Source organism: Anolis carolinensis, chromosome 1 (assembly GCF_035594765.1).
Source record: "Anolis carolinensis isolate JA03-04 chromosome 1, rAnoCar3.1.pri, whole genome shotgun sequence".
Taxonomy (NCBI): Eukaryota; Metazoa; Chordata; class Lepidosauria; order Squamata; family Dactyloidae; genus Anolis; species Anolis carolinensis.
The window spans coordinates 217,303,080-217,329,555 of NC_085841.1; the positions used below are offsets into that span (position 1 = coordinate 217,303,080).

Below are 26,476 nucleotides of genomic sequence, written 5' to 3' on the forward strand. Positions count from 1 at the left end.
TTAACACGCTGCGCTTTAACAAGCTGTAAATAATAACTTTTTCTATTCCAATTTCTGAGCCTATACTGTAGCTGCTACTTTTTCTTTTTTAAAAAAGGCAAATTCAAGTATCATCACATTTTGTTTAATCCTGAAAGCTTACTAAGGGAAAGCATAGCCAACATTTCAAAGGTTTTTTTTAATCTTTTAACCTTCCATTTCTTAGAGAACTCAAGAATTATAGGTTGTGAAGTTCTGAGTACTGTGTGTTGCAGGTGCCTCTTCATTGCAACTAAATACTGTGAATTATGCAGGATGTGTTTTATCTTAACATCTAGATCTAGGGAAAGTAATCTAATCAACCAAATTCAAATTCTATTCAGTAAGAATTGTATGCTTACCTTATAAATTACTTTGTTTTTGTTTTCTCTGTTTATTTTGTCTTCCAGGCCCAGGGATGCCTATTTCTACTATTTATGAAAACCGATATGACAGAGGTATTTTTACTATGTATATTTCTTTATCTTTTTAAAGGCTGTAAAGCTCAATGCCTCCAGGAATGGAAATGACGTTCAAGTGAATAGAACTTAGATCGATGTGTTGTCGAAGGCTTTCATGGCCGGGATCACAGGGTTGTTGTATGTCTTTCGGGCTGTGTGGCCATGTTCCAGAAGTATTCTCTCCTGACGTTTTGCCCACATCTATGGCAGGCATCCTCAGAGGTTGTCATCCATACCTCACAACCTCTGAGGATGCCTGCCATAGATGTGGGTGAAACGTCAGGAGAGAATACTTCTGGAACATGGCCACACAGCCCGAAAGACATACAACAACCCAGAACTTAGATCTTTTGCATTCAGTGAAGTTTACATTCAGGTCAAAGGTTATAGATATGCCACCAGATTGTCTCAAATCCTGGAAGCTAAGTACTGCTCTTGTCAATACTTGGATGAGTTACATTTCAGAGGAAGTTGCAGGTTACAGTCTAGAGGAAGAAAGTTGCAAAACCACATTTAAGTATTCCTTAGCTAAGAAAACTCTGTAAAATTCATGAGGTTGTTATAAATCAAGAAATGAATTGAAGGCACATACAATCACACATGTGTAGAGGATCAGACTTCTGAACAAGAAAGATACGTTTGATCTCAAAATTATTTTATTAAAAATTGGCTCAAATTTCATTGACTCTTAACGAAAAAGGAACCACCCCGTCCTCTTAGTGGAGTGGCAACGGGCAAGAGCTTAGTCCATCTCAGGAGAACTGATCCCCCTGCATTCCCTGACTTGGCATACTTCTAGCCTTTTTGAATACCTGGGCAAAGAAATGATGGTACCAGCCAGAGATTTCTTTTCCCCTGAGTGCTTTCCTCTCTCTGCAAAATGATCTTCGACCTATCCATGAGTCCCATCAAAATCCATAATTTGGGCCATGAAGTTTGTCCTGGATTTATACTTGAGATCGATACATGAGTATATATGGTATATAACTTTCAACTGTTCTGATTTGGGGTTGGAGCTACATTTAGACCAGACTGCTTCCTTGCAAATCTGCCAACACACAGTTCCAAAACTTCTAAAACAGCAAGTGAATCCCCTTTCCCTAAGAACAATGCCAAGGATCAGATCCCTGTTTTCTGTACAGCAGAAACTGACTCCCTGAAAACATATAATGACTCCAAAATCGCACTCCTTTCTCTTTCCTTGAGAAAACGAGGCAAGTGTCCAGAATCCTGTTTTCCCATAGCAGATCTGACACTCCAAGGTACACCATTGCTTTCAATAAAGCATGACAGCTGTCTGTCATACTTTTGGAATATTGGAAGGTCTCTTATATAGCAATATTTCTGCTGATGTTGTTCCAAAGTTGTAAATAAATACTTTTCCAGCCTGAAACATGTTGATTCCAAATCAGTTCCTGGACAGATGTTGACTCTTCCTAATAAGTGTTGGTAAACTTAAGGAGCCTTATGTTGACTTCTTAATGTAAGGAACCTTGTAAGAATTTACTTAACTTAAAGAGCCATTGTCTCTGATTATGTAAACATGTTGTTTGTCACCAAAAATTCATCAAGTTTCACATTGTATTTATGTATGTGCGTGATTATAATTTTATAGTCTTATCGTTTTAGATTTATGTATTGTCTATATGCAGCACTTTACTGTATTTTGTTAGCTGCCCAGAGTCCCTTCGGGGATATTTATATATAGATTTATATTTAAGTCAGCAATTTCATCAGTTAATCATTTGTCACAGTTCTCATCAGCAACTTTTAATTACAGTCCCTAAGTGTAGTTGTTTTCCAAGCCTCATTATTTTAGAATTGTGTCTTCAGCCCAATTACATCTTTCATACAATTCCATTCTAATCATACATCATATTTATTTATGACAAAAAGACCTAGAACAGGAGTGGGAAATAGGTAGCCTTTTATGTTGTTACATTGTTGGACATCCAGTGTCTGCTCCTCCCAATGCTGGCAAGGATAACTCATGTCGAGAAGGCAACTTGCAAGTGAAAGATATGATTTGGTTCACTCCCTGGGTTAGTTCCTCATATGGTACCAATTCTATACAATATTATTTCTGAATTGGCATCAGAATTGATTTATTTTGAAATGGAAATGCCTCATTACTCTGGCTTTTAAATTCTATGTTTAATTTTTATTAGTCCCAATGTTTAGTCTTGTCTCTAAATGTTTATTTGTTGTGACTTAATTTTATTTATGTGATGCTTATTTGTTGTAATGTTTCATTATTGCTTGATGTTGATGCTTAATAAGTTTATTTGACTTATGGTTGTTTTTGCTTCTGATTTCACTTTATGGCATTGGATGTTTGCTATTGTTTTGTTGTGAACCACCCTAAGTCTCCAAGGGGAGATAGTGTGGGATAGAAATAAAGTTTATTATTATTATTATTATTATTATTATTATTATTATTAATTGTTGAAATAGTCTCTATGCATGGTCATTCCTGCAGCTGATGAAGCAAACTGATTACAGCCTGAGAGTTTATGCCATAAACCAGGGGTCCCCAAACTAAGGCCCGGGGGCCGGATGCGGCCCTCCGAGGTCATTTACCTGGCCCCCACCCTCGGTTTTATAATATAATATATTGTATATACATATAATATTGATAATATTATAATGTAATACAATATAACACTAATAATAATACCATATAATAATATCAATTATATATTCTATATTACTAATAATATTACTAATAATATTACAGTATAGTGGTATAGTTCAATATAGTAATATATAATGCTAATATTGTGCTATGCTAATAATATAATATATTGTATGTACATATAATTTTTAAGCCACTCTGAGTCCCCTTTGGGGTGAGAAGGGTGTGATACAAATGTAGTAAATAAATGCAGTAAATAAATAAATAATAAATAAATAAATTTTAGACTTAGGCTCGCCCAAAGTCTGAAATGACTTGAAGGCACACAACAACAACAACAACAACAACAATCCTAATTAACTTGACTATCTCATTGGCCAGAAGCAGGACCACACTTCCCATTGAAATCCTGATAAATGTATGTTGGTTAAAATTGTTTTTATTTTTAAATAATGTATTGTTCTTTCATTGTTCTTCTTCTTGTTGTTGTTTTTGCACTACAAATAAGACATGTGCAGTGTGCATCGGAATTTGTTTGTATTTTTTTTTTCAAATGATAATCCGGCCCCTCAACAGTCTGAAGGATTGTGGACCGGCCCTCGGCCTAAAAAGTTTGAGGACCCCTGCCATAAACCATTCTTTAATCCATATGATCCTGCAAGATAGTTGGTTGTTTATGCTTCAAGAGGGAAAAAAGATCCAATATTTTATCTCTGTTACTTACTTATTTGATTTAGCCTTTTTGAAGAGCATAGATAGGAGGTGAGAATGATATATTTATTTGCATTTAGACCGGATCCTGTCTAATATGGCCCTCTAAAAACTAAGTCAATTCATTTTTCATAAGAACATATTCTTTTGGAAGATTGCAGGCATTTCCTGTTGATCACTATCCTTGAAATCCTTTTGCTATTTCATCACCAGGAAGTGGTTTCCCTAAATGAAACATGTTTTAAAAAAACAGAAACAGTTTTAAGCTCCTGCTTAGACATAAGTGCTTTAATATGTGCATTGCTGTTTCTGTTTGGAATATGTGGTTCTTCTTAAGGTTCAGCAATTGTACATTGTAGGGAAATCAACAATGCTCCCTCCAAATAAGAATTCTGTGCCTCCCAAAGGACATTTTCCTACGGTATGGAATTTGTCATGCTTTTTTTTAAAAAAACAATTTCAGTTTTTTTTTTATCAATTCAATTGTTAGTCAGTTTTAATTAAATGCAGACGTCGAGGTTCCTGTGTGACTTCTTTAATGCTTATGAAGATATTGTTGTGTTTCAACATTAGGCATTAAATTTTGCCAGTTGTTGTAAGCCGCCCTGAGTCCTCTCGCTTGAGAAGAGCGAGGTATAAATGCTGGAAATAAATAAATACATTTCATACCAGCAAACTAAAAGATAATGAAAGTCTATTAGAAAAGCTTTGCGATTTACTTACTGAAGAAATCTTACTCAGTCAACAACAACATTTTATTATGGTCCAAAGACCCTTTTTCTGCATAGGTGTACAAGTTTAATAAGGTTAACAGCAGCCGACTGATTAGTCATATATTACAAAATAAAACTAGCAAATCAAGTTGTGAAAAAAATGTATGTGACATAGCAAATCTGAGGTCATTTTTGGATTTAGAACGCCGAATTCCTATAAAACTAGCATACATTTTTGAAAGATTTCAAGATGCTAAATGTAGCCTGCCTATGATTAATCTCTTATGTTCATCTTTTGTTAATAAAAATGTGGGGGTTTTTGGTACTTATGTGCTTTTCCCCTTTGGGAATGTTGTATATTGGAAAGCTGGAATTCAGACACTGTGTGTCTGGTGGCAGTAGTAATTAAAGAGGGTGGGTATAGAACTTGCATATTATCACGCAGGTACTTTGACAGCATCTATCAGAAGTGCTATATTAATGCATGGGCAATCGGTTGTCTGGGGCCCAACGCATATATGGGCTCCATGCTAAGTTATGTACAGATCAAAACTTAATACTACTGGGTTGCTGTGAGTTTTGTTGGGAGATGTTAGCTGGCCCTAATTATTTCATGCCTGGAATTCCCCAGTTTTGTGAGTGTTGTTCTTTATTTACTGTCCTGATTTTGGAGTTTTTTTTAATATTGGTAGTCAGATCTTGTTCATTTTCATGGCTTCCTCCTTTCTGTTAAAATTGTCCACATGCTTGTGGAGTTCATTGGCTTCTCTGTGTAGTCTGACATGGTGGTTGTTTGAGTGGTCCTGCATTTCTGTGTTCTCAAATAATATGCCAGCTAACACTTCCCAACAAAGGATTCCCCCAGGCAGGAAACAGCCAGGCTTTGAAGCTGAAAGGCTTCAAGGCTATTCAATGCTAATCGAGGTAGCCAATTGCAACATTCACACTTGCCTCCAACAGACAAAAGTTCTTTCTCCCACCCTGGACCTTCCACAGACACAGGCCTGTTGCTTGGGGGGGGGGGTGTTAGGGGTTCAACCCCCCCCTCGAAATTTTTCAGATTAAAAAAAAAACCTGGTTTATTCATGAATTTTAACTGGTTAACCAAATCCCCATGCTAAGCTATGAGATTCAAAAAAATTAAGATTCCCTCCAGGCACTATCTCAAGCAGATATTGACAGGTCTGTAGCGGGGTTGTGGGGGGGGGGGGGGTAGGGGTTCAACCCCGCCCCCGAAATTTTCAAAACCCCCTCCCTGAAATTTTTTTCTGGCTACAGCCCTGCACAGACATATAAACCCCACTTCCCTAGTTTCCAACAGACCTCACAACCTCTGAGGCTGCCTGCCATAGATGTGAGCGAAACATCACTAGAGAATGCTTCTGGAACATACAGCCCGGAAAATTCACAACAACCTACATTTAACATTACCGTTTCAATAATCTATCTCATCATTCAAATCTCCCGTTAATTTGATAGAAAGGAGAAAAATTAGTACTTGTAGCAGAGAGTTGGCGTGTCTGCATTCAGGTGAGAAACTTGCCTACAATAAAGACATACACTGCTTTCATTTTTGTTTTTTTCACATCTTCCTCTCCCTCCTCCTTCTCTTTCCTAGATATGAGGGGGGACATAAAAAGAAGGAGTGGGGTGCGTCATGCCCTATGCCCGTGGTTCTCGACCAGTTGGTCCCCAGGTGTTTTGGCCTACAACTTCAGAAATCCCAGCCAGTTTACCAGCTGTTAGGATTTCTGGGAATTGAGGGCCAAAACATCTGGGGATCCACAGGTTGATAACTACTGCCCTACACAAAGCAGGGCGCATTTGGCACTGTTGTCCAGGGGCCTCTAATGCTGTTAAGACAGCCCTGTCTAGCAGGCTCCCATAGTGAATGGCCACAGCAGTAGGGCAGGAAGCGGTATTTGCAGTGACGGCATGTATGGAGACAAGGGAATGCCCTCACCGTTGATGGAAATAGGGAGCTGTGTGGAAGTCTTCACATGATGAGGTTGAGGCAAAGCCTCACAATCTGGTGGAAAAGTGGTGGGTTAAGTGCTAAACCCTCACAGAACCAAATTTGAGGATGTCTTTGAATGTCCTCTCCTCTCTCTGTAGTCTTCTACACATCACACAGAGGTTTCAAATAAATAAATAAATAGTCAACAAGTTATATTCCAACTTAGCAATGAACTCTTATCATAATTCCAAGGAGGTTTAACCAAGAAAATAATTTCTTATCTTTCCTTTCACTGACAAGAACACCCTGTTACTGTTAAAAACCACACAGCTCTTTGGTTTTGTATAGTGTTGTCATTTTTTCCTTCCTCTGTGGTCCACCATGTAATTATCAGATGGCAACTGATAAGAATCACTGAGAGACTTCTAATCTAGAATATATGTATGTATTTTCAAAATACAGAGATCAAAGTTTTGGAAGACAACAGGGATCTGGACACTGCACTGCAAAAAATCAGGATGCCTACAGTGGAAATTGACAAGTTTGAAGTTGATGGTATTAGTAAGTACAGTAAAGTGTAAATTTCCCTACTGCCACTGAAGAGACCATAAGCCAGAAAATAGTAAACTTTTGCCTGTGTAGCTTGCCTCTGCATATGCCCCTCTCTTCCTGTGAGCTGGTACCTTTCTCCAGGAAGTTCTAAAGAGAGAACAAAGTTCAGAGTAAACAAGTTAGGTCATTGGTATCACTTATGCCAAAAAGGTGTGGAAGGTGAGGAAGACCCTCAGCCATTGGTCAATTTTAGATAAGCCAAAAGTATATATTCTTTGTTTGCTACGCACATGTTGTGGCAGCCATTTGCAAGTACAAACTTTTTGCGGTATATGGCTGTTCTGCCTTCTCACAGCTGTGGTGAAAATAAACGTTGCTTTTTGCATCTCTCACGAGACTGAGTTTTCTGCCTGATTTCCCTCCTGAGCCAGAACCCTTTGAAGGTAATTGTCTTACACCACTACATCCTTTTAGGTTGTGAGCAAAAAAGGATGTGTGTGATCTAAGTAGTTCAAAAAGTATGCTATATGGTAAATAACCACCTGAAAAAATGGCTGTCTTTCTGCAGGATTGTAATACAGTAGAGTCGCATTTATCCAACATAAACAGGCCAGCAGAACGTTGGATAAGTGAAAATGTTGGATAATAAGGAGGGATTAAGGAAAAGCCTATTCAACGTCAAATTTCCTTATGATTTTACAAATTAAGCACCAATACATCATGTTTTACAACAAATCGTCAGAAAAAGTAGTTCAATAAATGATAACATTATGTAGTAATTACTGTATTTATGTATTTAGCGTGAAAACATCGCAATCTATGGAAACATGGACTATAAAAACATTGACTACTAAAAAAATGACTACAATTGAAGTTAGAATTGCATAAAATGAACTTACAGTAACAACATTGTTGGAAGTATAATCTGTAAAAAGTTCAGTCCTTGCTGCCTAGAGAAACAGCTGTGGATCCGGGCGGGAGGCAGACTGCATTGGATAACCCAGAACCTTGGATAAGCAAAGGTTGGATAAGTGAGATTCTACTCTAATATGAAAGAGTCACTGTACATAAAGCATAGTTTTAGCAACATTTCAAAATTATTCAATTTTTGTTTTGGCATTTTAAGATTATCTTTTGTTGTTATGCTAATGATTTTAGGGTCAAATGGACAATTGCCAAATAAAATAGTCATTTGGCGAAGGCAAGGGCAAACCCTTCATATGCCTACAATTGTTGGACTGCGATGTAGACTATTTGTTGATCTAACTCTGGAAAAACATTGCAAAGAGAGCAAAGGGACAGAAAAAAATAAATTATAATGAGACTGGAATAACTCCTCAGGGTGCATCTACACTGTAGAACTAATACAGCTTGACACCACTTAGCCGCCATGGCTCGATGCAATGCAATCTTTATTGTAGTTTTACAAGATCTTTTGTCTTCTTTGCCAAAGAGTGCTGGTGCCTTGCCAAACTACAAACTCTTAGCTCATGAATTATGCGAGTGTGACATTCAGCCACCTGCATTCTCTTTCACAAGCCAATTCTAGTAATATGATGCTCTCATTTCTGGTATCTATTACTTCATTTAGGGGTAAATCCAATGTTATATGTGTGGACTTCCAGCCATACAGTTGGACTTTTTTTCTTCTTCCTCCTGAAACTCTTTGCCTTCCTCAGTCCTGTTGGGTGTATGGAGAGATCCTTGCATCCTCCCGAACAGATTTTGAGCGTAAACAGCAAAAGGAGTGAGTTCATCCCATCTCATCCTGCTATTCCATCAATGGGAGAATGCTACCAAATGTAATTTCATTCTCTATCTCTCTCTTTTTTTTTAGCTTTATGGTACAAGATGCTTTTGCCTCCACGATTTGATAAATCCAAGAAGTATCCTCTTCTCATACAGGTGTATGTAAACTTTTCTTTAGTTTTTAAAGTTTACATTGTCAAATGCTTCAGTGGCTGTGTAGTAGCAGTAGAAGTTAGTTACATTGTCTAGAAAATAGAATGGGACATAGGAAGAAATGTGGAGTGTACAGGAGGAAGTGAGCTATGTCTCCAGTAGAAAACAACACTCGTCAACAAAGTATTTGCATTTATAATCTGGAAACTCCAGTCATTATGGGTATACATTTAACCTTGGTTAGAATTAGATTATTATGTAGTCAATATAGTTAGAGCTAAGTATAACCTTGTTTTAACTTTTCTCTGTTTTGGGTGCTATATTCTGAACTTGAAGAGACACTCACAACTTCAAATTTGGACGTTCTGGTTGTAGATGTTGCTAGGGGTGCATCTACATTGTAGAATGAATGTGGTTTGAAACTACTATAACTGCCATGGCCCAAGGCAATGGAATCATGGGAGTTGTTGTTTTCCAAAATCCTTACCCTTTTCTACCAAATAGTGTTGGTGCCTAACCAAACTACAACACCAAATAGTGTTGGTGCCTAACCAAACTACAAATGGAGCCTCCGGTGGCCTAGGGGATAAAAGCCTCATGACTTGAAGGTTGGGTTGCTGACCTGAAGGCTGCCAGGTTCAAATCCCACCCAGGGAGAGCGCGGATGAGCTCCTTCTATCAGCTCCAGCTCCATGCGGGGACATGAGAGAAACCTCCCACAAGGATGGTAAAACATCAAAACATCCGGGCGTCCCCTGGGCAACGTCCTTGCAGACGGCCAATTCTCTCACTCCAGAAGCAACTCTGGTTGCTCCTGACACGAAAAAAACCCCCCATACTACAACTCCCATAATGCCATAGCATTGATCCGTGGCAGTCAAAGTGGTGTCAAACTGCATAAATTGTACAGTGTCGATGCACCTTGGAAGAACCTTCAGATAAAAGACAAAAAGCATAAACTCTTATCATGAAGTGGAAAACGCAACACTTTCGCTGGACAGTATGTATAATCTTGTGCCTGTTTCCTTGGAAACAAGCTACACTTTGTTCAATGGAGCTGTTCAGAAATTTGGTGCATACATGTGGGTGTGGGTATATCATTGAGATGAAGAGAATATTTACGTTTTCTCACCCTTAGTGAGAATAAGTATCTTAACATGTCAAAACATCCTGTAGGGAAAATCCTCAAACAATTTCATTTACATTTTTGGTGTATGTTTTTGATGAAAATGTTGTGAAGTTTTTTGGGGGGTGGGGGTTGCATTGAGAGATGTAGTTAAAAAGACATAGGTATACTTTTGTAACTATTGGCCCTATTGTTATCTTCTCAAAACATACCTGTTCAGTAGTGCAGCTTGCTGTCATGGTCAGCTCTGACAGAGAGGATGAGTGGTTGGAGCTGCAGAAAAACATTTTTCAGCAGCCTGCACAGCAGAGTATAGTAGCTGCAGAAGGAGAACCTTTAGCAGTAGCCAGCTGGAGGAGCAAGCAGAGAAACCAGCACTTTAGGGCAAGCTGCTGAAGGGTTAACTGCTCCTTCTCATGTGAAGTTTTGCAGAGAGCAAGTCCAGTTATGCAGGTCTGCTAGGTTAGCTGAGAAATAGGCTATCCACAAGTAACACCTATGGCAGTGATGGGCAACCTTTTGCGCTTGGTGTGTCAAAATTCACCAAAAAAACCTAGCATGACTTGGGTGGTGTGTCACTTTGAGAAAAAAACCCCATAATTTCACAATATATATAGTTTAAATAACAAAAATATATAATTGTAATATATAACTGTATTTGATAAATCAAAAACTATTTACTACCATTATTTCCATGTACAACAATCTATGGTACCTCTTATTTACAATTTTATTTATTTATTTATTTACAACATTTATATCCCACCCTTCTCACCCGAAGGGACTCAGGGCGGCGCAGTTTCCACGCTGATTTCTCTTGCAGTTTCCACGCTGATTTCTCTCTATTCTAGTTTAAATGTAGTCATGAGTAATGAATAATATAATAATAATATAATAGTAATAATATGATAATAAACTACAACAATAATAGAATAATAATAGAATGTAATGTGCATAATTCCCATGGAGTAAACAACAAAACCACTGGACCAAATCACACCAAATTTGGCCACAAAAGACATAGTCATCCAATCAATCTGCATGCGGCAGCGTGTCAGCAAAAATGGCTACGTGTGTCAGTGCTGACACGCATGTCATAGGTTGGCCATCACTGACCTATGGCCTTAGCATAAAAGACGCTTGAATTTGCAGTCTTGTTGCTGGAGGCAACGTCTTGCTGGATAGTGTTATCATGAACCCTGGACCAGAACTGGACTTAAATACTTTGGAATCTCTCTTGCAGTTAGTTATACTATTACTTACTGGCTTATTTGACCTCAGAACGTGGACACTGACTTACTGGCACTGGGATTGTGGATTTATGACCTCATTGGACAGGCAAAGCTGCCTGACCTATGGCAGTTCGACCTCACTTCAGGTATGGAGCCCACTGGAACACATTACACGATGTAGAATTACTTGCGGCAGGGCTTCATGCCTGAAGTGAGACTAAACTGTTGTAAGAGGCAGCACAAGGAACACAGGAGGCTTCCTGTGTTCCATAGAGAGCAAGGCAGCAACGCTTCCCCATGGGATGAGGTGCGGGATGACGAGTTCCCCATGCCTCACATTGGATTTGCTACGATCCATGGTGAATCCTCCTGCTATCATCCAGCTTATTGGCCTCAATGTGATTAGGTCCTAAGGCTTTGATTCAATAACTCTCTGTGTATGACCTCTAAACTTAGATATTGACTATCTGTGTTTGAGCATTAGTAAGGCACATCAGGAAACTTATCCCTGTCATAGCACTTTCTATTGGGGAGAGTTCATGGGATCAGCAGAGACATATCCATCTCTCTTCCTGCAGGAGGACACTCTCCAGCAACAAGGAAATGGCTGTGCTGCTGGAAAAAAAGTTTTGGGGGAATCTTCTATCATTGTATGCAAAACAACCATAAGAATAACTGAAATGGAATAAGCAAGATTTATTACATCATACTTACCGAACACGTTGCCAACCAGGATATTCCCTATCAGAAAAGGAGTTTTGCACAACACAGTGTTTTTCACAGACATTACATTTTCTCAAACCATTACAATACTTTGAGTCAAAATCATCATAAAAATGCACAAAAGTTTGTCCAAAGGGGAAAAAAGTTATGATATTTTTCATTCTTGGGAAAAAATAAAGGAAGATTTACATTCCATGATGTAAGAATCCAAACCTATAAATTTTTAGTAGACTTTAAAAACAAACTTGAAAAATCAAATACATGTTTGATTCGCTCAGGGATTTCCCTGATGCACTCTTAACAGTTATGACATGGAAATCCAGTGGTTTCTCATTCTGGTTTTAGGGCCTAAAAACACGTGAAACAAGCTGCATTTATTAAACATTTGCCCATTTTTGCTGTTTAGAGAATGTTCTTTGTCACCCACAATGCCGAAACTAAAATGCCGTGATTCTTTGCTGTAGGTATGCAGGACCTTGCAGTCAAAATGTGAAACACACCTTTGGTGTTACCTGGCTAACCTACCTTGCAAGCAAAGAAGAGATTGTGGTAGCTCTTGTAGATGGCAGGGGAACAGCTTTTCAAGGAGATAAAATGATGCATGCAGTCTATCGGAAACTTGGGGTTTATGAAGTTGAGGATCAGATCTCAGCTGTAAGGTAAGAAAGACTAGAAGGACAGTTCTGTGGCATACATTCTAGAACAGTGATTCTCAGCCTGTGGATCCCCAGATGTTTTGGCCTTCAACTCCCAGAAATCCTAACAGTTGGTAAACTGGCTGGGATTTCTGGGAGTTGTAGGCCAAAACACCTGAAGACCCACAGGTTGAGAACCACTGGTCTAGAACTTCTGTAAGGCCATGGTGCTTTTGTGGTCTCTACAGGGACAATATTTACTGTTGTTGCCCAATAAATATTACAAGTTCAGTAAAACAAGTAATCCTATCTTTCTTCATGACTTTAGAAAAATATGATCAGTTATCTAGTACTCATGCAAGGAACAAATCATGTAATACTGGAGTTTGCAAAGCAAACTTCGAAGTTTAGTTACATTAACCAGGATCCATATGTGAGTTTTCCATTCTTCAGATTACACTATGTAATAAAATTTGAAAAATATTCTGTTCCTGGTTTAAAAGTGTTATTTCCTGTTTAATTGTGCAGTACAGTAGAGTCTCACTTATCCAACATAAACGGGCCGGCAGAACGTTGGATAAGCGAATATGTTGGATAATAAGGAGAGATTAAGGGAAAGCCTATTAAACATCAAATTAGGTTATGATTTTACAAATGAAGCACCAAATTAAGCATCATGTTATACAACAAATTTGACAGAAAAAGTAGTTCAATATGCAGTAATGCTACGTAGTAATTACTGTATTTACGAATTTAGCACCAAAATATCATGATGTATTAAAAACATTGACTACAAAAATGCATTGGATAATCCAGAACATTGGATAAGCGAATGTTGGATAAGTGAGACTCTACTGTACTTACTTTGAAAATAGTTGTTATACTCCAGAACTTCGTTTTTGTGGCTGCCACAAACTATGTTGAATTGGTTGAGACTCTATGACAGGGGTCCTCAAACTTTTGATGTAGAGGGCCGGTCCACAATCCTTCAGACTGTTGAGGGGCCAAATTATCATTTGGAAAAAAAATGAACAAATTCCTATGCACACTGCACATGTCTTATTTGTAGTGCAAAACAACAACAATGAAAGAACAATACAATATTTAAAAATGAAAACAATTTTAACCAACATAAACCTTTCAGGATTTCAATGGAAAGTGTGGGCCTGCTTCTGGCCAATGAAATAGTCAAGTTAATTAGGATTGTTGTTGTTGTTGTTGTTGTGTGCCTTCAAGTCACTTCCGACTTTGGCCGAGCCTAAGTCTAAAATTATTTATTTATTTACTGCATTTATTTACTACATTTATATCCCACCCTTCTCACCCCGAAGGGGACTCGGAGCAGCTGTATGTACATACAATATATTATATTATTAGCATAGCACAATATTAGCATTATATATTACTATATTGAACTATACCACTATACTGTAATATTATATGTAATATATAAAATATAATTAATATTATTATATGGTATTATTATTAGTATTATATTGTATAACATGATAATATTATGATCAATATTATACAATATTATTATACAATATATTATACAATAGATTATATTATTAAAACTGATATTAAAATATTATATTATAAAACTGAGGGCGGGGGCTAGGTAAATGACCTTGGAGGGCCCCCGGGCCTTAGTTTGGGGACCCCTGCTCTATGAGATATTCATTGAAAAACTATAGCAAAATGTCCTGCAGGATGTCCCACAAAAACAGCGTTTTGCAGTTTAATAAACCTTTCCCATGTTTTTATGATAGAGCCAATTAGGAAATGACGTTTATAACCCAGGAACAGAAATCATGCTATACATTGGAATTGGTCTCTTGCATGAGGATGCAAAAGTATGGATGCTGTTTTCATTGATATAATGAAAATATCAAAACAATCCATTTTGATAAATTGAATTGGATTTGATGAAATCCTCAAAATGTTCTTGGGCAAGTTTCAGGAATCTTGCACTCTCAGTGCTGTAACATGTTGTTTTTTGTAGTCAAAATACAGAATTTCATCAAGTATTTTGCCTAGTTGAGATTCCTTTCCCAATCCTGTTTCAGTTCACCAACCTCCCTTCCTTCCCTCTCTTTCGTTCCTTCCTTTTAAAAATGTGGTCTTCCTAGTTCTCATTTACTTTCATTTTAATTCGACTTCAATCTGTATTATGCAGTTTCTTTGTATGTCCTCTAATGTTTTTTATATCAAATTATTACTGTAGGATCAAACTCTTTTCATCATATGCTCACCCACGGTGTTTACTTTGTATAAAATGAAGGCTCAATATTTCTATCCTGTTTAGTCTTTAAATGTTTTATCTCTCATGTCTTTAGTTTGATTTGTGGGAGTTGAGGGTAGCAGAAAACACTGTGCAAATTTGTTTGTAGCATTCTGCCTTAGCCACAATCTGTACAGGAGATTATACATTAGGGAGGAAATGAGTTTGATCCTCCATATATGAATAATAATTGGGATATGGGGACTTTTTAAAAAGTTAAGTAGGGGTTACTGTACTTCCAAATAATGAATTGTTTCTGAATAACAGAGTCACAAATACAACCTTGATAGCATTATATCTATACAGCTCCTCTCTTATCTCACCCATCCTGTTCTTGCTTATTGACTCTTCCATTTCCCCCTTGTATCGGGAATGAGGTTGCCTAGAATGAGATTGGCATGGATTAGATATTTTACAATTTTCACCTTCTTATCGTGATCACTTATTTACCTTTCTTTTTGAACAACTGAACAACAGCACTATTTGCGTTATAGTAACCATAAAACTTATCAGCTCATTTTTATTTCTCTGAAGTGTCTACAGACTCAGGGTGGGTTGGCCGATTATCCTAATTCTGTTCCATGGCAGTTTCATGTGGACCCATTGATAAGTTTACAGCACCTTGTTTCTACATCAAACTGCAAATTAAAATAAATGCATGTTGTATTTTAAACAGTAAGCCCTGTTGTATCTATTTTATCCTAGAATATATTTGCAATGTATTTTATCTTAAAATAAACCTAATAATAATCATCATCCGAAAATACATCACACAGTCCTAGACACTTGGGAAGTGTTCGACTTGTGATTTTGTGATACAAAATCCAGCATATCTATCTTGTTTGCTGTGTCATACAATAATATAATAATAGTCTTTATTTATACCCCGCCTTCTCTTCCCAGAGGGACTCAGAGCCGTTAACCAAAGAAGCACGCATAATACGTATTTCACAGAATTTCCAGTTATGGAGAACTTACAAAACTCTTGGTTTGTTGAAACCATGCATGGACCCTCCGGCGGCGCATTGGGTTAAACCCTTGTGCTGGCTGAACTGCTGACCAAAAGGTCAGCAGTTTGAATCTAGAGAATGGGGTGAGCTCCCATCTGTCAGCTCTGTCTCCCCGTCCGGGGACATGAGAGAAGTCTCCCACAGGGTGGTAAAACATCAAACATCTCGGCATCCCCTGGGCAACATCCTTGCAGACAGCCAATTCTCTCGCACCAGAAGTGACGCAGTTTCTCAAGTCACTCCTGACATGAAAAAAAGCTAGGATAACATAAGGATAACTTATGGAGAACTTACAAAACTCTTGGTTTGTTGAAACCATGCATAGTGAACAAGCTGGACCCTCCAGTGGAGTATTGGGTTAAACCCTTGTGCTGGCTGAACTGCTGACCAAAAGGTCAGCAGTTTGAATCTGGAGAATGGGATGAGCTCCCATCTGTCAGCTCTGGCTCCCCATGCGGGGACATGAGAGAAGTCTCCCATAGGATGGTAAAACATCAAACATCCCAGCATCCCCTGGGCAACATCCTTGCAGATAGCCAATTCTCTCACACCAAAAGTGACTTGCAGTTTCTCAAGTCACTCCTGACATGAAAAAAAACTAGGATAATAAACCATGTTTGAACCTGGCTTGTTTGATCTCAGGTTTAAAGCAAGGGATTTTCTTTAATTAAAAATCAAAGGGTGAAGCTTTTAGTCTCCATTGAATACCAGCAAAAGAAACTAGTCTTGCTTTAAGTTGTACATATAATCATACCCTGGTCTTGCAGCATTGTGCTTTGCTTAGTCTCAAAACTTCATTTTAATTATTTACATTTACTAGCTACATAGTGACTAATCCAATTTCATTTTGTATACTAAACTTACATTCTTGCTACAGTCACAAAACAATTGCAGGAGTGGCAAAAGCAATATTTATCTCTTCTTGTTTCTATTGCTTGTTGTCTATTTGTACTAATGAGACTTTTTATTATTCCCAACAGAAAATTTATAGACATGGGGTTCATTGATGAAAAAAGAATAGCCATATGGGGCTGGGTATGTATGTTTTTTTTTTTAATTTCATTAGGTTTTCACATGTTTATACATGACTCTAATGTGTTTTTTCGAATCGACATAAACAGCTGAATCACTTTTCTGGTGGCAATCCTATTTCCACTGCTTCAGCATCCGCCTTCCTTTCAGTTTGAATTGCATTGGATGTTTCTGTGTCTATCTTCAGTATAGCAAGATCCTATAAGTAAAGGCGTAGGATGAACAGTAGCTCCACAGGATGATCAGAGTAACTAGAGAGCTTGCAGATTAACTGGGATAAAAGCCAGCAGTCAATTTGATCGTGCCCAGTTTTGGTTTGTTTGTAAATGTTACTTTGCCTTTGATTGATTATCTCTCAAGAACAGTTTAATTCTCACTCGCTTTTCAGCTGATGGTGTTGTTTCTCCAGGAAATTTTCCTTTAGTCTGTCACTCCCCCTTTGTTTTTGCTGCGTTCCTCTTTGGCCTGAAATTCCTTAAGAGCAGTTTGCCCAGAAACACAATGAAGGAGAAATTTTTAAAGTGATCATGTTTAAAATAGAGTTCTATGTAGCTTGTTTCAGGGATCAGTCTAATGTTTTTGTGATAATTTCTTGCATTAACACAAGAAAGTCTTTGGCTATTGTCCGAAGGTGACATAATTATGTCCATGAGGATACATCAGGATGTGATTAAATTATGTCATTTGTAAGGCATTTGGATTATTAGACTTAATATCTGGGAAAGGGTGTGTGCACACCCGATTTGCTAAGTCCCAAGAACATATAGCAGGTATTATAAACTTACAAAACAATGCAGCCTCTTATAACTGATATGGCAGTTTGGATGGGAGAGCTTCCCCAGTGACCACCTCCCCCCCTTTTTTCTCGATTTCTTGAGATTTTTGGATTTGTGGCCAATGGCAAAGAAAACTCTTTAAGTTTTAATAGTCTAGGCCAGAGCTTTTCAATCATTTCATGTTAGTGACTTTTTAGACATGCATAATTTACGACACAGTAATTCAGTTTTACTAACAACCTGGAGGTTAAACCAAGCCTTTATAAGGACACACACATACATTGTAATAACAAAATGTATGGAGACACAACATATCACATGCAAACCTTTCATTTATATTTTTAAAAATACAATAATGACAGACATTTCCAAAACTGTTGTCATTTCTCATTAAGTTCACATGACACACACTCCAGCAGACACACAAGTGTGTTGCAATATATTGTTTGGAAAGTTCTGATCTAGACAGAGCTTGAAACAATTATTTTGGGCTTCAGCTACCAGAATCCTCCAGCCAACATGGTGATTGGTTACGCTAGCTTGGCAAATTTAGGAACCATAATCTAAAGAAAGTACCCAAAGAAAGATTATCCCTTTTTAAAATTGTGTCAGAAGTAACTTGAGAACATACTGCAAGTGGCTTCAGGTGTGAGAGAATTGACCGTCTACAGAGACGTTGCCCAGGAGATGCCCGGATGTGTTGCTGGGAAGCTTCTCTCATGTTTCCGCAAGCTAGAGCTGACAGATGAGAGCTCACACCGTCTTGTGGATTCAAACCGGCAATCTTCAGGTCAGCAACCCAACCTTCAGGTCAGCAGTTCAGTTGGCACAAGAGTTTAACTCATTGCGCCACCGCGGCTCCCTTGACTTGTAAAGACAGAATCACATCAATTCATGTTGTATGGTTAATGCTGTTGTTTCCATACAAACGTTTGGCTGCTGCTAGCAAAAGTGCTTAAGGAATATTTGTTTTCTTTTTAAGGATAAGGGTTGTTAAATTTTTCAGACTCAGGCTCTGACTTGCACTGATAAGCTTGTTAAATCTCCTGGTAGAGTAGGAACTGTTTTTCACAGCCTCCTACTAGTTACATGGTGAAATTTAAAATGATTTTGAAGGCTGCCAAGCTTTGGCATTTTGCCTTTTGCCTGTGCTGTATACATTTCTTCATTTCAGATGCATGATTTTCTGCTTACATCCACTTGAGATAGCCACCTGGGTATTGTATTGCATTTAGAAATAACAACTGATAGATTTTACCTTTCTCTATCCTGATATGTCAGTTAAAGTGACTTTCAGCAGTCTGTAGACACATTTTATATCACTTTTTCACTTTCCCAGTTTATAAAGTGTTCATTTATAGCACAGAATGAAATACAGTAGAGTCTCACTTACCCAACATTCGCTTATCCAACATTCTGTATAATCCAACGCAGTCTGCCTTTTAGTAGTCAATATTTTTGTAGTCAATGTTTTCAATACATTGCGATGTTTTGGTGCTAAATTCGTAAATACAGTAATTACTACATAACGTTACCCTGTATTAAACTGCTTTTTCTGTCAATTTCTTGTAAACCATGATGTTTTGGTGCTTAATTTGTAAAATCATAATGTAATTTGACGTTTAATAGGCTATTCCTTAATCCCGCCTTATTATCCAACATTTCGCTTATCCAATGTTCTGCTGGCCCGTTTATGTTGGATAAGTGAGACTCTACTGTACATAAAAGAACTGTGTGCTTTTTAAACAAACTACTATATATTAAGTATGAGCTTTCATGGACTGTAGCCCTCTTCATCAGATGCATGAAGCATTATCTATCAATATAGTTATACATCTGGTTTGTAGTGGGATTGTAGACAGTGGGTCAGAAGGAAATTAAATGGAAGAAGTTTGGTATTAACACTAGCTGTGGTGGCGCAGTGTGTTAAAGCGCTGAGCTGCTGAACTTGCAGACTGAAAGGTCTCAGGTTCAAATCACAGGAGCGGAATGAGCGCCCGCTATTAGCTCCAGCTCCTGCCAACCTAGCAGTTCGAAAACATGCCAATGTGAGTAGATCAATAGGTACCGCTCCGGCAGGAAGCTAACGGTGCTCCATGCAGTAATTGTCAGAGTAATTTACGCAGCGCAGCAGTAGATGGAGTCAGTGGAACGCAGAACGAAGAGACATCAGAGACGTTAGTAAAACTATATACAAAGTTTTACTATACAAGACAAACAGACTTGCAGACAATAGACACAGGACTTAACACCTAGGCAGACAGAACAGAACTGAACTGATGCAATCAGCAATGCATACACACTTGTGTCTGGACACTCCCCAGTTCCAGCCACACATCAAGGTCATCACAGCTTCTCAGTAATTAACTCTTTCCAGACTATGTTACACTCTGGATGATGCAATCAGAATGCAAAGACACAAATTTCATTTAAACACTACCAATACACAAATTCCACATTAACAGTCATGCCGGCCACATGACCTTGGAGGTGTCTACGGACAACGCCAGCTCTTCGGCTTAGAAATGGAGATGAGCACCAACCCCCAGAGTCGGTCACGACTGGACCTAACGTCAGGGGAAAACCTTTACCTTTTTACCTATGCACAAAAATACTGTGAATAGCAAAACATCCAGATAGGTCAATTAACACTCATGTGGTAGAATTCAGTTATTCTAATTCAAACCTCCAGTGACAGACTAAAAGTTTGATTTCCTTCAAGCCATCCCGTGTTGCTCATTGCATTCTCTTATTGTCATGCTGTCCTCCACCCCAGCTTTTCTAAGATGCCATCTCCTCGGTCTCCCTCAAGTCCGCTCTTCATCTATGAACTCAGATTCCCCTCCCAGCTCTTCGCTGATTAAGTTACACTAGGACAGGACATGCAAACAACAAGTGGGGAGAGCCAGAGAGCGCCCCACCCAGGAGTACTGATGACAGGCAACTAAACCTTTCGGGAGGGTGGGTGGGATCAAGCAGCGAGGGATTACATAACTATGTGGGATGCGTGGTGCTTGTTCCATTACATGCCTTGAGGTCTGTGAGCAAAGGCACTGTACGCTCATGATCCAAGTCTTTATTTAGAGATGACATGCCAGCATCCTGTCAATGCCTGTGTGATTTATTGGCTGGGCTCCTACTGAGATGGCACTTGCTGAGAAGCCAAGCAGTATGTTGTCAGTGGGGTGGGCCCCTTAGCAGCTGGTGCTTTGATGCTGTTTGCTCACACATCCGGGTGACAATCCTGCTGCCCTCTAGACGCTGTGGGTCTACATGTTTCAGAAGCCCTGTCCAGTAGTCATGAGAGCTGGAAGTTGCAGTCTGACATGTCAGGGCAGCCCTGGCTTTTTGGTGTTTATGTAAGAGGAAATTTTAATCCTTTCAGTGGGCTGAGAGCTTGCACGTTGTCCACAGCCAGCATAAGCACCAACTTAAGCTAACTACTGTAGGAAGCTGCTTGCACTACAACTCCCAGAAATTTCAGCCAGTTTACCGGCCCCGGTGGCGAAGTGTGTTAAAGCTCTGAGCTGCTGAACTTGCAGACCGAAAGGTCCCAGGTTCAAATCCCGGGAGCGGCTTGAGTGCCCGCTGTTAGCTCCAGCTCCTGCCAACCTAGCAGTTCGAAAACATGCACATGTGAGTAGATCGATAGGTACCGCTCCGGCGGGAAGGTAACGGCTCTCCATGCAGTCATGCCAGCCACATGACCTTGGAGGTGTCTACGGACAACGCCGGCTCTTCGGCTTAGAAATGGAGATGAGCACCAACCCCCAGAGTCAGACATGACTGGACTTAACGTCAGGGGAAACCTTTACCTTTACCTACCAGCTGTTAGGATTTCTGGAAGTTGAAAGCCAAAACATCTGGGGACCCACAGGTTGAGAACCACTATGCTAGTGGGAGTTGGGGTTGTTGTATGTATTCCGGGCTGTATGGCCATGTTCCAGAAGTATTCTCTCCTCACATTTCGCCCACATCTATGGCAGGCATCCTCAGAGGTTGTGAGGTATGGAGAAACTAAGCAAGAAAGGTTAATATATATCTGTGGAAAGTCCAGGGTGTGAGAAGAACTCTTTGTCAGTTGGAAGCCAGCGTGAATGTTGCAGTTAATCACCTTAATTAGCATTGGAAAGGTTCATCTCCTTCCTGGGGACATCCTTTGTTCAGAGTCATTAGCCGTCCCTGGAATTAGCCGTTGCTTCTTATTTACTGTTCTGATTTTTGAGTTTTTTAATACTGGTAGCCAGATTTTGTTCATTTTCATGGTTTCCTCCTTTCTGTTGAAGTTGTCCACATGCTTGTGAATTTCAATGGCTTCTCTGTGTAGTCTGACATGATAGTTGTTGGAGTAGTCAAGCATTTCTGTGTTCTCAAATAATATACTGTGTCCAGGTTGGTTCATCAAGTGCTCTGCTATGGCTGATTTCTCTGGTTGAGTTAGTCTGCAGTGCCTTTTATGTTCTTTGACTCGTGTTTGGGCGCTGCATTTGGTGGTCCCTATGTAGATTTGTCAACAGCTGCATGGTATACAGTAGATTCCTGCAGTGGGAGTTGTTGCAGTTGCCACTGAATTCCTGTGACAACAGCAAAGTTGGCAGGGAACTTGGGCTGAGAGCAGCAAACCTGGCAGCACTTCAGCCCCAATGGGTTCCTAGGGATATGAGCAAACCCTCCCCGCTCCAGACACACATAATGCCAAAAAGTGGTCACTTTCTAATTTATGCTCTGTCTGTATATCTACCACTAAATAGACATTACAAAGACATCTTCGGGGCTTCCCATCCACAGGTGCTGCCCCTGGACTTGAGTTCACACAGGGGAATCATAGAATCATAGAATCATAGAATAGTAGAGTTGGAAGAGACCTCATGGGCCATCCAGTCCAACCCCCAACTAAGAAGCAGGAAATCGCATTCAAAGCACCCCTGACAGATGGCCATCCAGCCTCTGCTTAAAAGCCTCCAAAGAAGGAGCCTCCACCACAGCCCGGGGGAGAGAGTTCCACTGCCGAACAGCTCTCGCAGTGAGGAAGTTCTTCCTGATGTTCAGGTGGAATCTCCTTTCCTGTAGTTTAACAGCCCCATGAAAATTACACTGCTTTGGATCAAAAGCCTATTTATGTCAGCATTATGTTACCTCAGGGGCCAACCAGATGTTTCAGAGAAGCCAACAAATGGAATGGAGTGCAATGGTGCATTTCTGGGGTTTTCCCCCAATATACAGTAGAGTCTCACTTATCCAAGCTAAATGGGCCGGCAGAAGCTTGGATAAGCGAATATCTTGGATAATAAGGAGGGATTAAGGAAAACCCTATTAAACATCAAATTAGGTTATGATTTTACAAATTAAGCACCAAACATCATGTTATACAACAAATTTGACAGAAAAAGTAGTTCAATACGCAGGAATGTTACGTTGTAATTACTGTATTTACGAATTTCACACCAAAATATCATGATATATTGATAAAATTGACTACAAAAATGGCTTGGATAATCCAGAAGCTTGGATAAGCGAGGCTTGGATAAGTGAGACTCTACTGTACTACTGTACTCGGCTTCTCTGGAGGGATTCATATCAAAACTAGTCAATATTGACTGATGCACCTTCCACAAGTAATAATAATAACTATTATTATTTTATTTTTATGCCCCGCCTCCATCTCCCTGGGGGGACTCGGGCGGCTTACATGGGGCCAAAGCCCGGGCAAATATAATAACAAACATAAAACAACATCAAATAACAGAAACCACGCGCAAATAAAAAAATTAAAATTAACATAAAAATAAAATAACAAACATTAGTAAAACACAAGTTAAAACACAGCAATAGAATCATAAAAATGAGCTGGGCAAAAGTGCGCTAAGTGAGTTTTGTAAACAAGAGGTAGGTAAAAGTGCATTTCATTCCTATTTAGAACTAACCACGTTGGTGGCCTCCAACATTTCACAAATGAAAACTGGTGTGTGTGTGGCCAAGCAAAACTGGAGTGTGGCCAGGATGGCTTATGTTATTTATGAGGAAGAACACATAAGCTAGGAATAGCATTCTTTAACAGGAAGGACAGGATCCCATAGTCCCTCCGCTGCTTTTGCACTTTCAATAATTTCAATACGCAGAAGAGAGAATCATAGAATCAGGTAGGGAGAGAGAGAGAAACTGGGACATTTTCAAAAGCAGATGGAAAAGCGGGACAGCAGAGAATTAATTTGGACAGTCTTTGCCAAATAAGGACGGTTGGTGGGTATGCTATCAATTAAGTGTATTCCTTTGTTTAATTATGCCCATTGTGGAAAAGTACTTTCTTGTACCTGTCCTGGATCTTCCAGAGGGTGGCTCTGGCTTCTAGTATTGCAACAGAAAGTAGAGAACTGGTTTGTTGCAGCCTTCCTCTAAAGAAAATTGTGCCTCTCACTGCTCTTGAGAGAGACATTGTTATAAACTGTGCAGGGCAAAGTGTGGCCCTTGTGCCTCGTGTGAGACCGCTTGGGATCCCTAAATGCAACCTTCTCAAAAGTTTCTTAAAACCATCAGATTCCACACCCCAAAATTATTTTGAGGTGACTTATTTATTTATTTATTTACATCACTTTTACCCCGCCTTTCTCTCCGAGGAGACTCAAAGTGGCTTACAGTAAATAGGCAAAAATTCAATGCCTAAAAACAATGTAAAAACAACAATTCATATAAAACAATCTACAAAATAACAGTTCATATAAAACAGATACCATTACAAAATAAAGTCACATTATATAAAATTTTAAGAATATCCAAGATTAAAATCCATTCATCCAGAATCCTCAATAAGTCTTCGTACAGGTCATGTAAAGTCCATGTTCTCATTCATTAAAAGCTTGCGTGCACAACCATGTCTTTAAGGCTTTCCTGAAGCCTAGGAGAGTTGGTATCTGCCTTATGTTGCTGGGGAGGGTGTTCCATAGCCGAGGGTGTTCCATAGACTTTCCCCCCAATCTCCCAAAACCACATAAAAAGATGAAAGTTTTCTTCCCTAACCCTCATCAGCCTCCCCCACGCAAAAATCTGGCTGAAATATCAGCCAAAAATGGTCCCTGGAAGTGAGATCACATCACTGAAATGGGCCACCATGGCCTGCCAGATGGGCACAAGAAGAAAAAATAGCCCCTGACCTGTTTCAGTTATTCAAGCTTGTTATAAAATATATAAGTATAGATAGTCGCACCGGTAAATCAAATCCATAAAGATACTGTATAAGTGAAAAGTGAGTGGCCTTGTGCCAGGCTCTGTTTGGTTCTCTGCTTGGCAGAGAATGATTCAGGAGAAGCCTTGGCTGCCAAAACAAATACTTTCTTTGGCTTCTGCATTTTACTACTTGGATTCTTAGAGAGCAAGTGCTTTACAGCAGAGTATTAACTTCCCTCTTCTTTTTTCCAGTCCTACGGTGGCTATGTAGCTTCGCTGGCACTTGGATCTGGCACAGGTGTCTTTCAGTGTGGAATAGCTGTCGCTCCTGTCTCCAGCTGGGAATATTATGGTACGGAAAAAATGATGGCAACTATCAGCCCTTTAAAGCCAGGCACAAACAGTGAATTATTTCAGAAATTGGGTCACTGCGAAATGCTTGGTCACAGCTGCAAAATTGACAAGAGCCACAATTTCACCTAGAGAGAGATTCCTGGAACTGGCCATTTATTTTAAAATTGAACCCTATTCTATCTGGTGGTGGTTTGTGAAGTAGTTTTATTACATCACCAGGCAGATTTCCTTAAAACACAGTAAAAAGATTGTCAGTAGAAAGGTCACCACATCTCTCTGTTCAGAATGCTTTTGGGGCTTCAGCCATAACCAAGGCTATGGATGGAAATTAAGGGAAAATCAATTTAAATCAGAAATGTGGAAAGCTTGGCTTTCATCCGCCTCATAAGGTAAGTGTGTTCTGCCACTAGCTATGCTAGCTGGGGGTTGCAGGCCAATAAACCCTGGAGCCAACATGACACATGGCTATTGGACTACAATTCTGGAGAACAGGGTTTGAAGCTCCACTCAGCCATGTGGGTGATCTTGTCCACATCACATAGTCTTAGCCTCAGAAAATCCCATTGAAGTTTTGCCTTACGATCACCATAAGTCAGAAATGACTTGAGGGTACACGACAACAACAAAAACCTGGAGAGCCACAGTTTCCCAAGCCCTAATTTAGGCAAGTGAGTTAGCACAGTTAAGGTTATTATTGAAATTGTGTATTCAAGTTGTGCAACCAGGATGAAAATTACAAATAATAATTCACCAAACAGTTTGTCAATATTACTTGTTTGTGGGGCTCAAATCAGTCTTACAAACAATAATATAAGCATAGAATGAGAGAAAGGAAAGATAGATGTTGAATGATGCTTCATTAACTGGATAGCACCAATAGCACTATCTAAATCAGGGGTCCCCAAACTAAGGCCCGGGGGCCGGATGCAGCCCTCCAAGGTCATTTACCTGGCCCCCGCCCTCAGTTTTATAATATAATCTTTTTATATCATTTTTAATAATATATTATATTGTATTTACATATAATACTGATAATAATATTATAATGTTATACAATATAATACAAATAATAATACCATATAATAATATTAATAATATGTTATATATTGCATATAATATTACAGTATAGTAGTATAGTTCAATATAGTAATATATAATGCTAATATTGTGCAATGCTAATAATATAATATATTC

The 26,476-nt window shown here is 39.1% G+C and overlaps 1 protein-coding gene across 2 annotated transcripts in view; it reads left to right on the forward strand.

Annotated features, from left to right (window-relative positions):
- Positions 1-26,476, forward strand: part of fap (fibroblast activation protein alpha) — an 82,264-nt gene that overhangs the window by 45,725 nt on the left and 10,063 nt on the right. For both annotated transcript variants that reach the window (XM_062968625.1, XM_062968673.1), the window contains 6 exons: positions 429-476; positions 6,958-7,056; positions 8,885-8,954; positions 12,495-12,689; positions 16,940-16,994; positions 25,181-25,280. In XM_062968625.1, the coding sequence (XP_062824695.1) occupies positions 429-476; positions 6,958-7,056; positions 8,885-8,954; positions 12,495-12,689; positions 16,940-16,994; positions 25,181-25,280 (567 nt within the window). The remainder of the gene's footprint in view (positions 1-428; positions 477-6,957; positions 7,057-8,884; positions 8,955-12,494; positions 12,690-16,939; positions 16,995-25,180; positions 25,281-26,476) is intronic.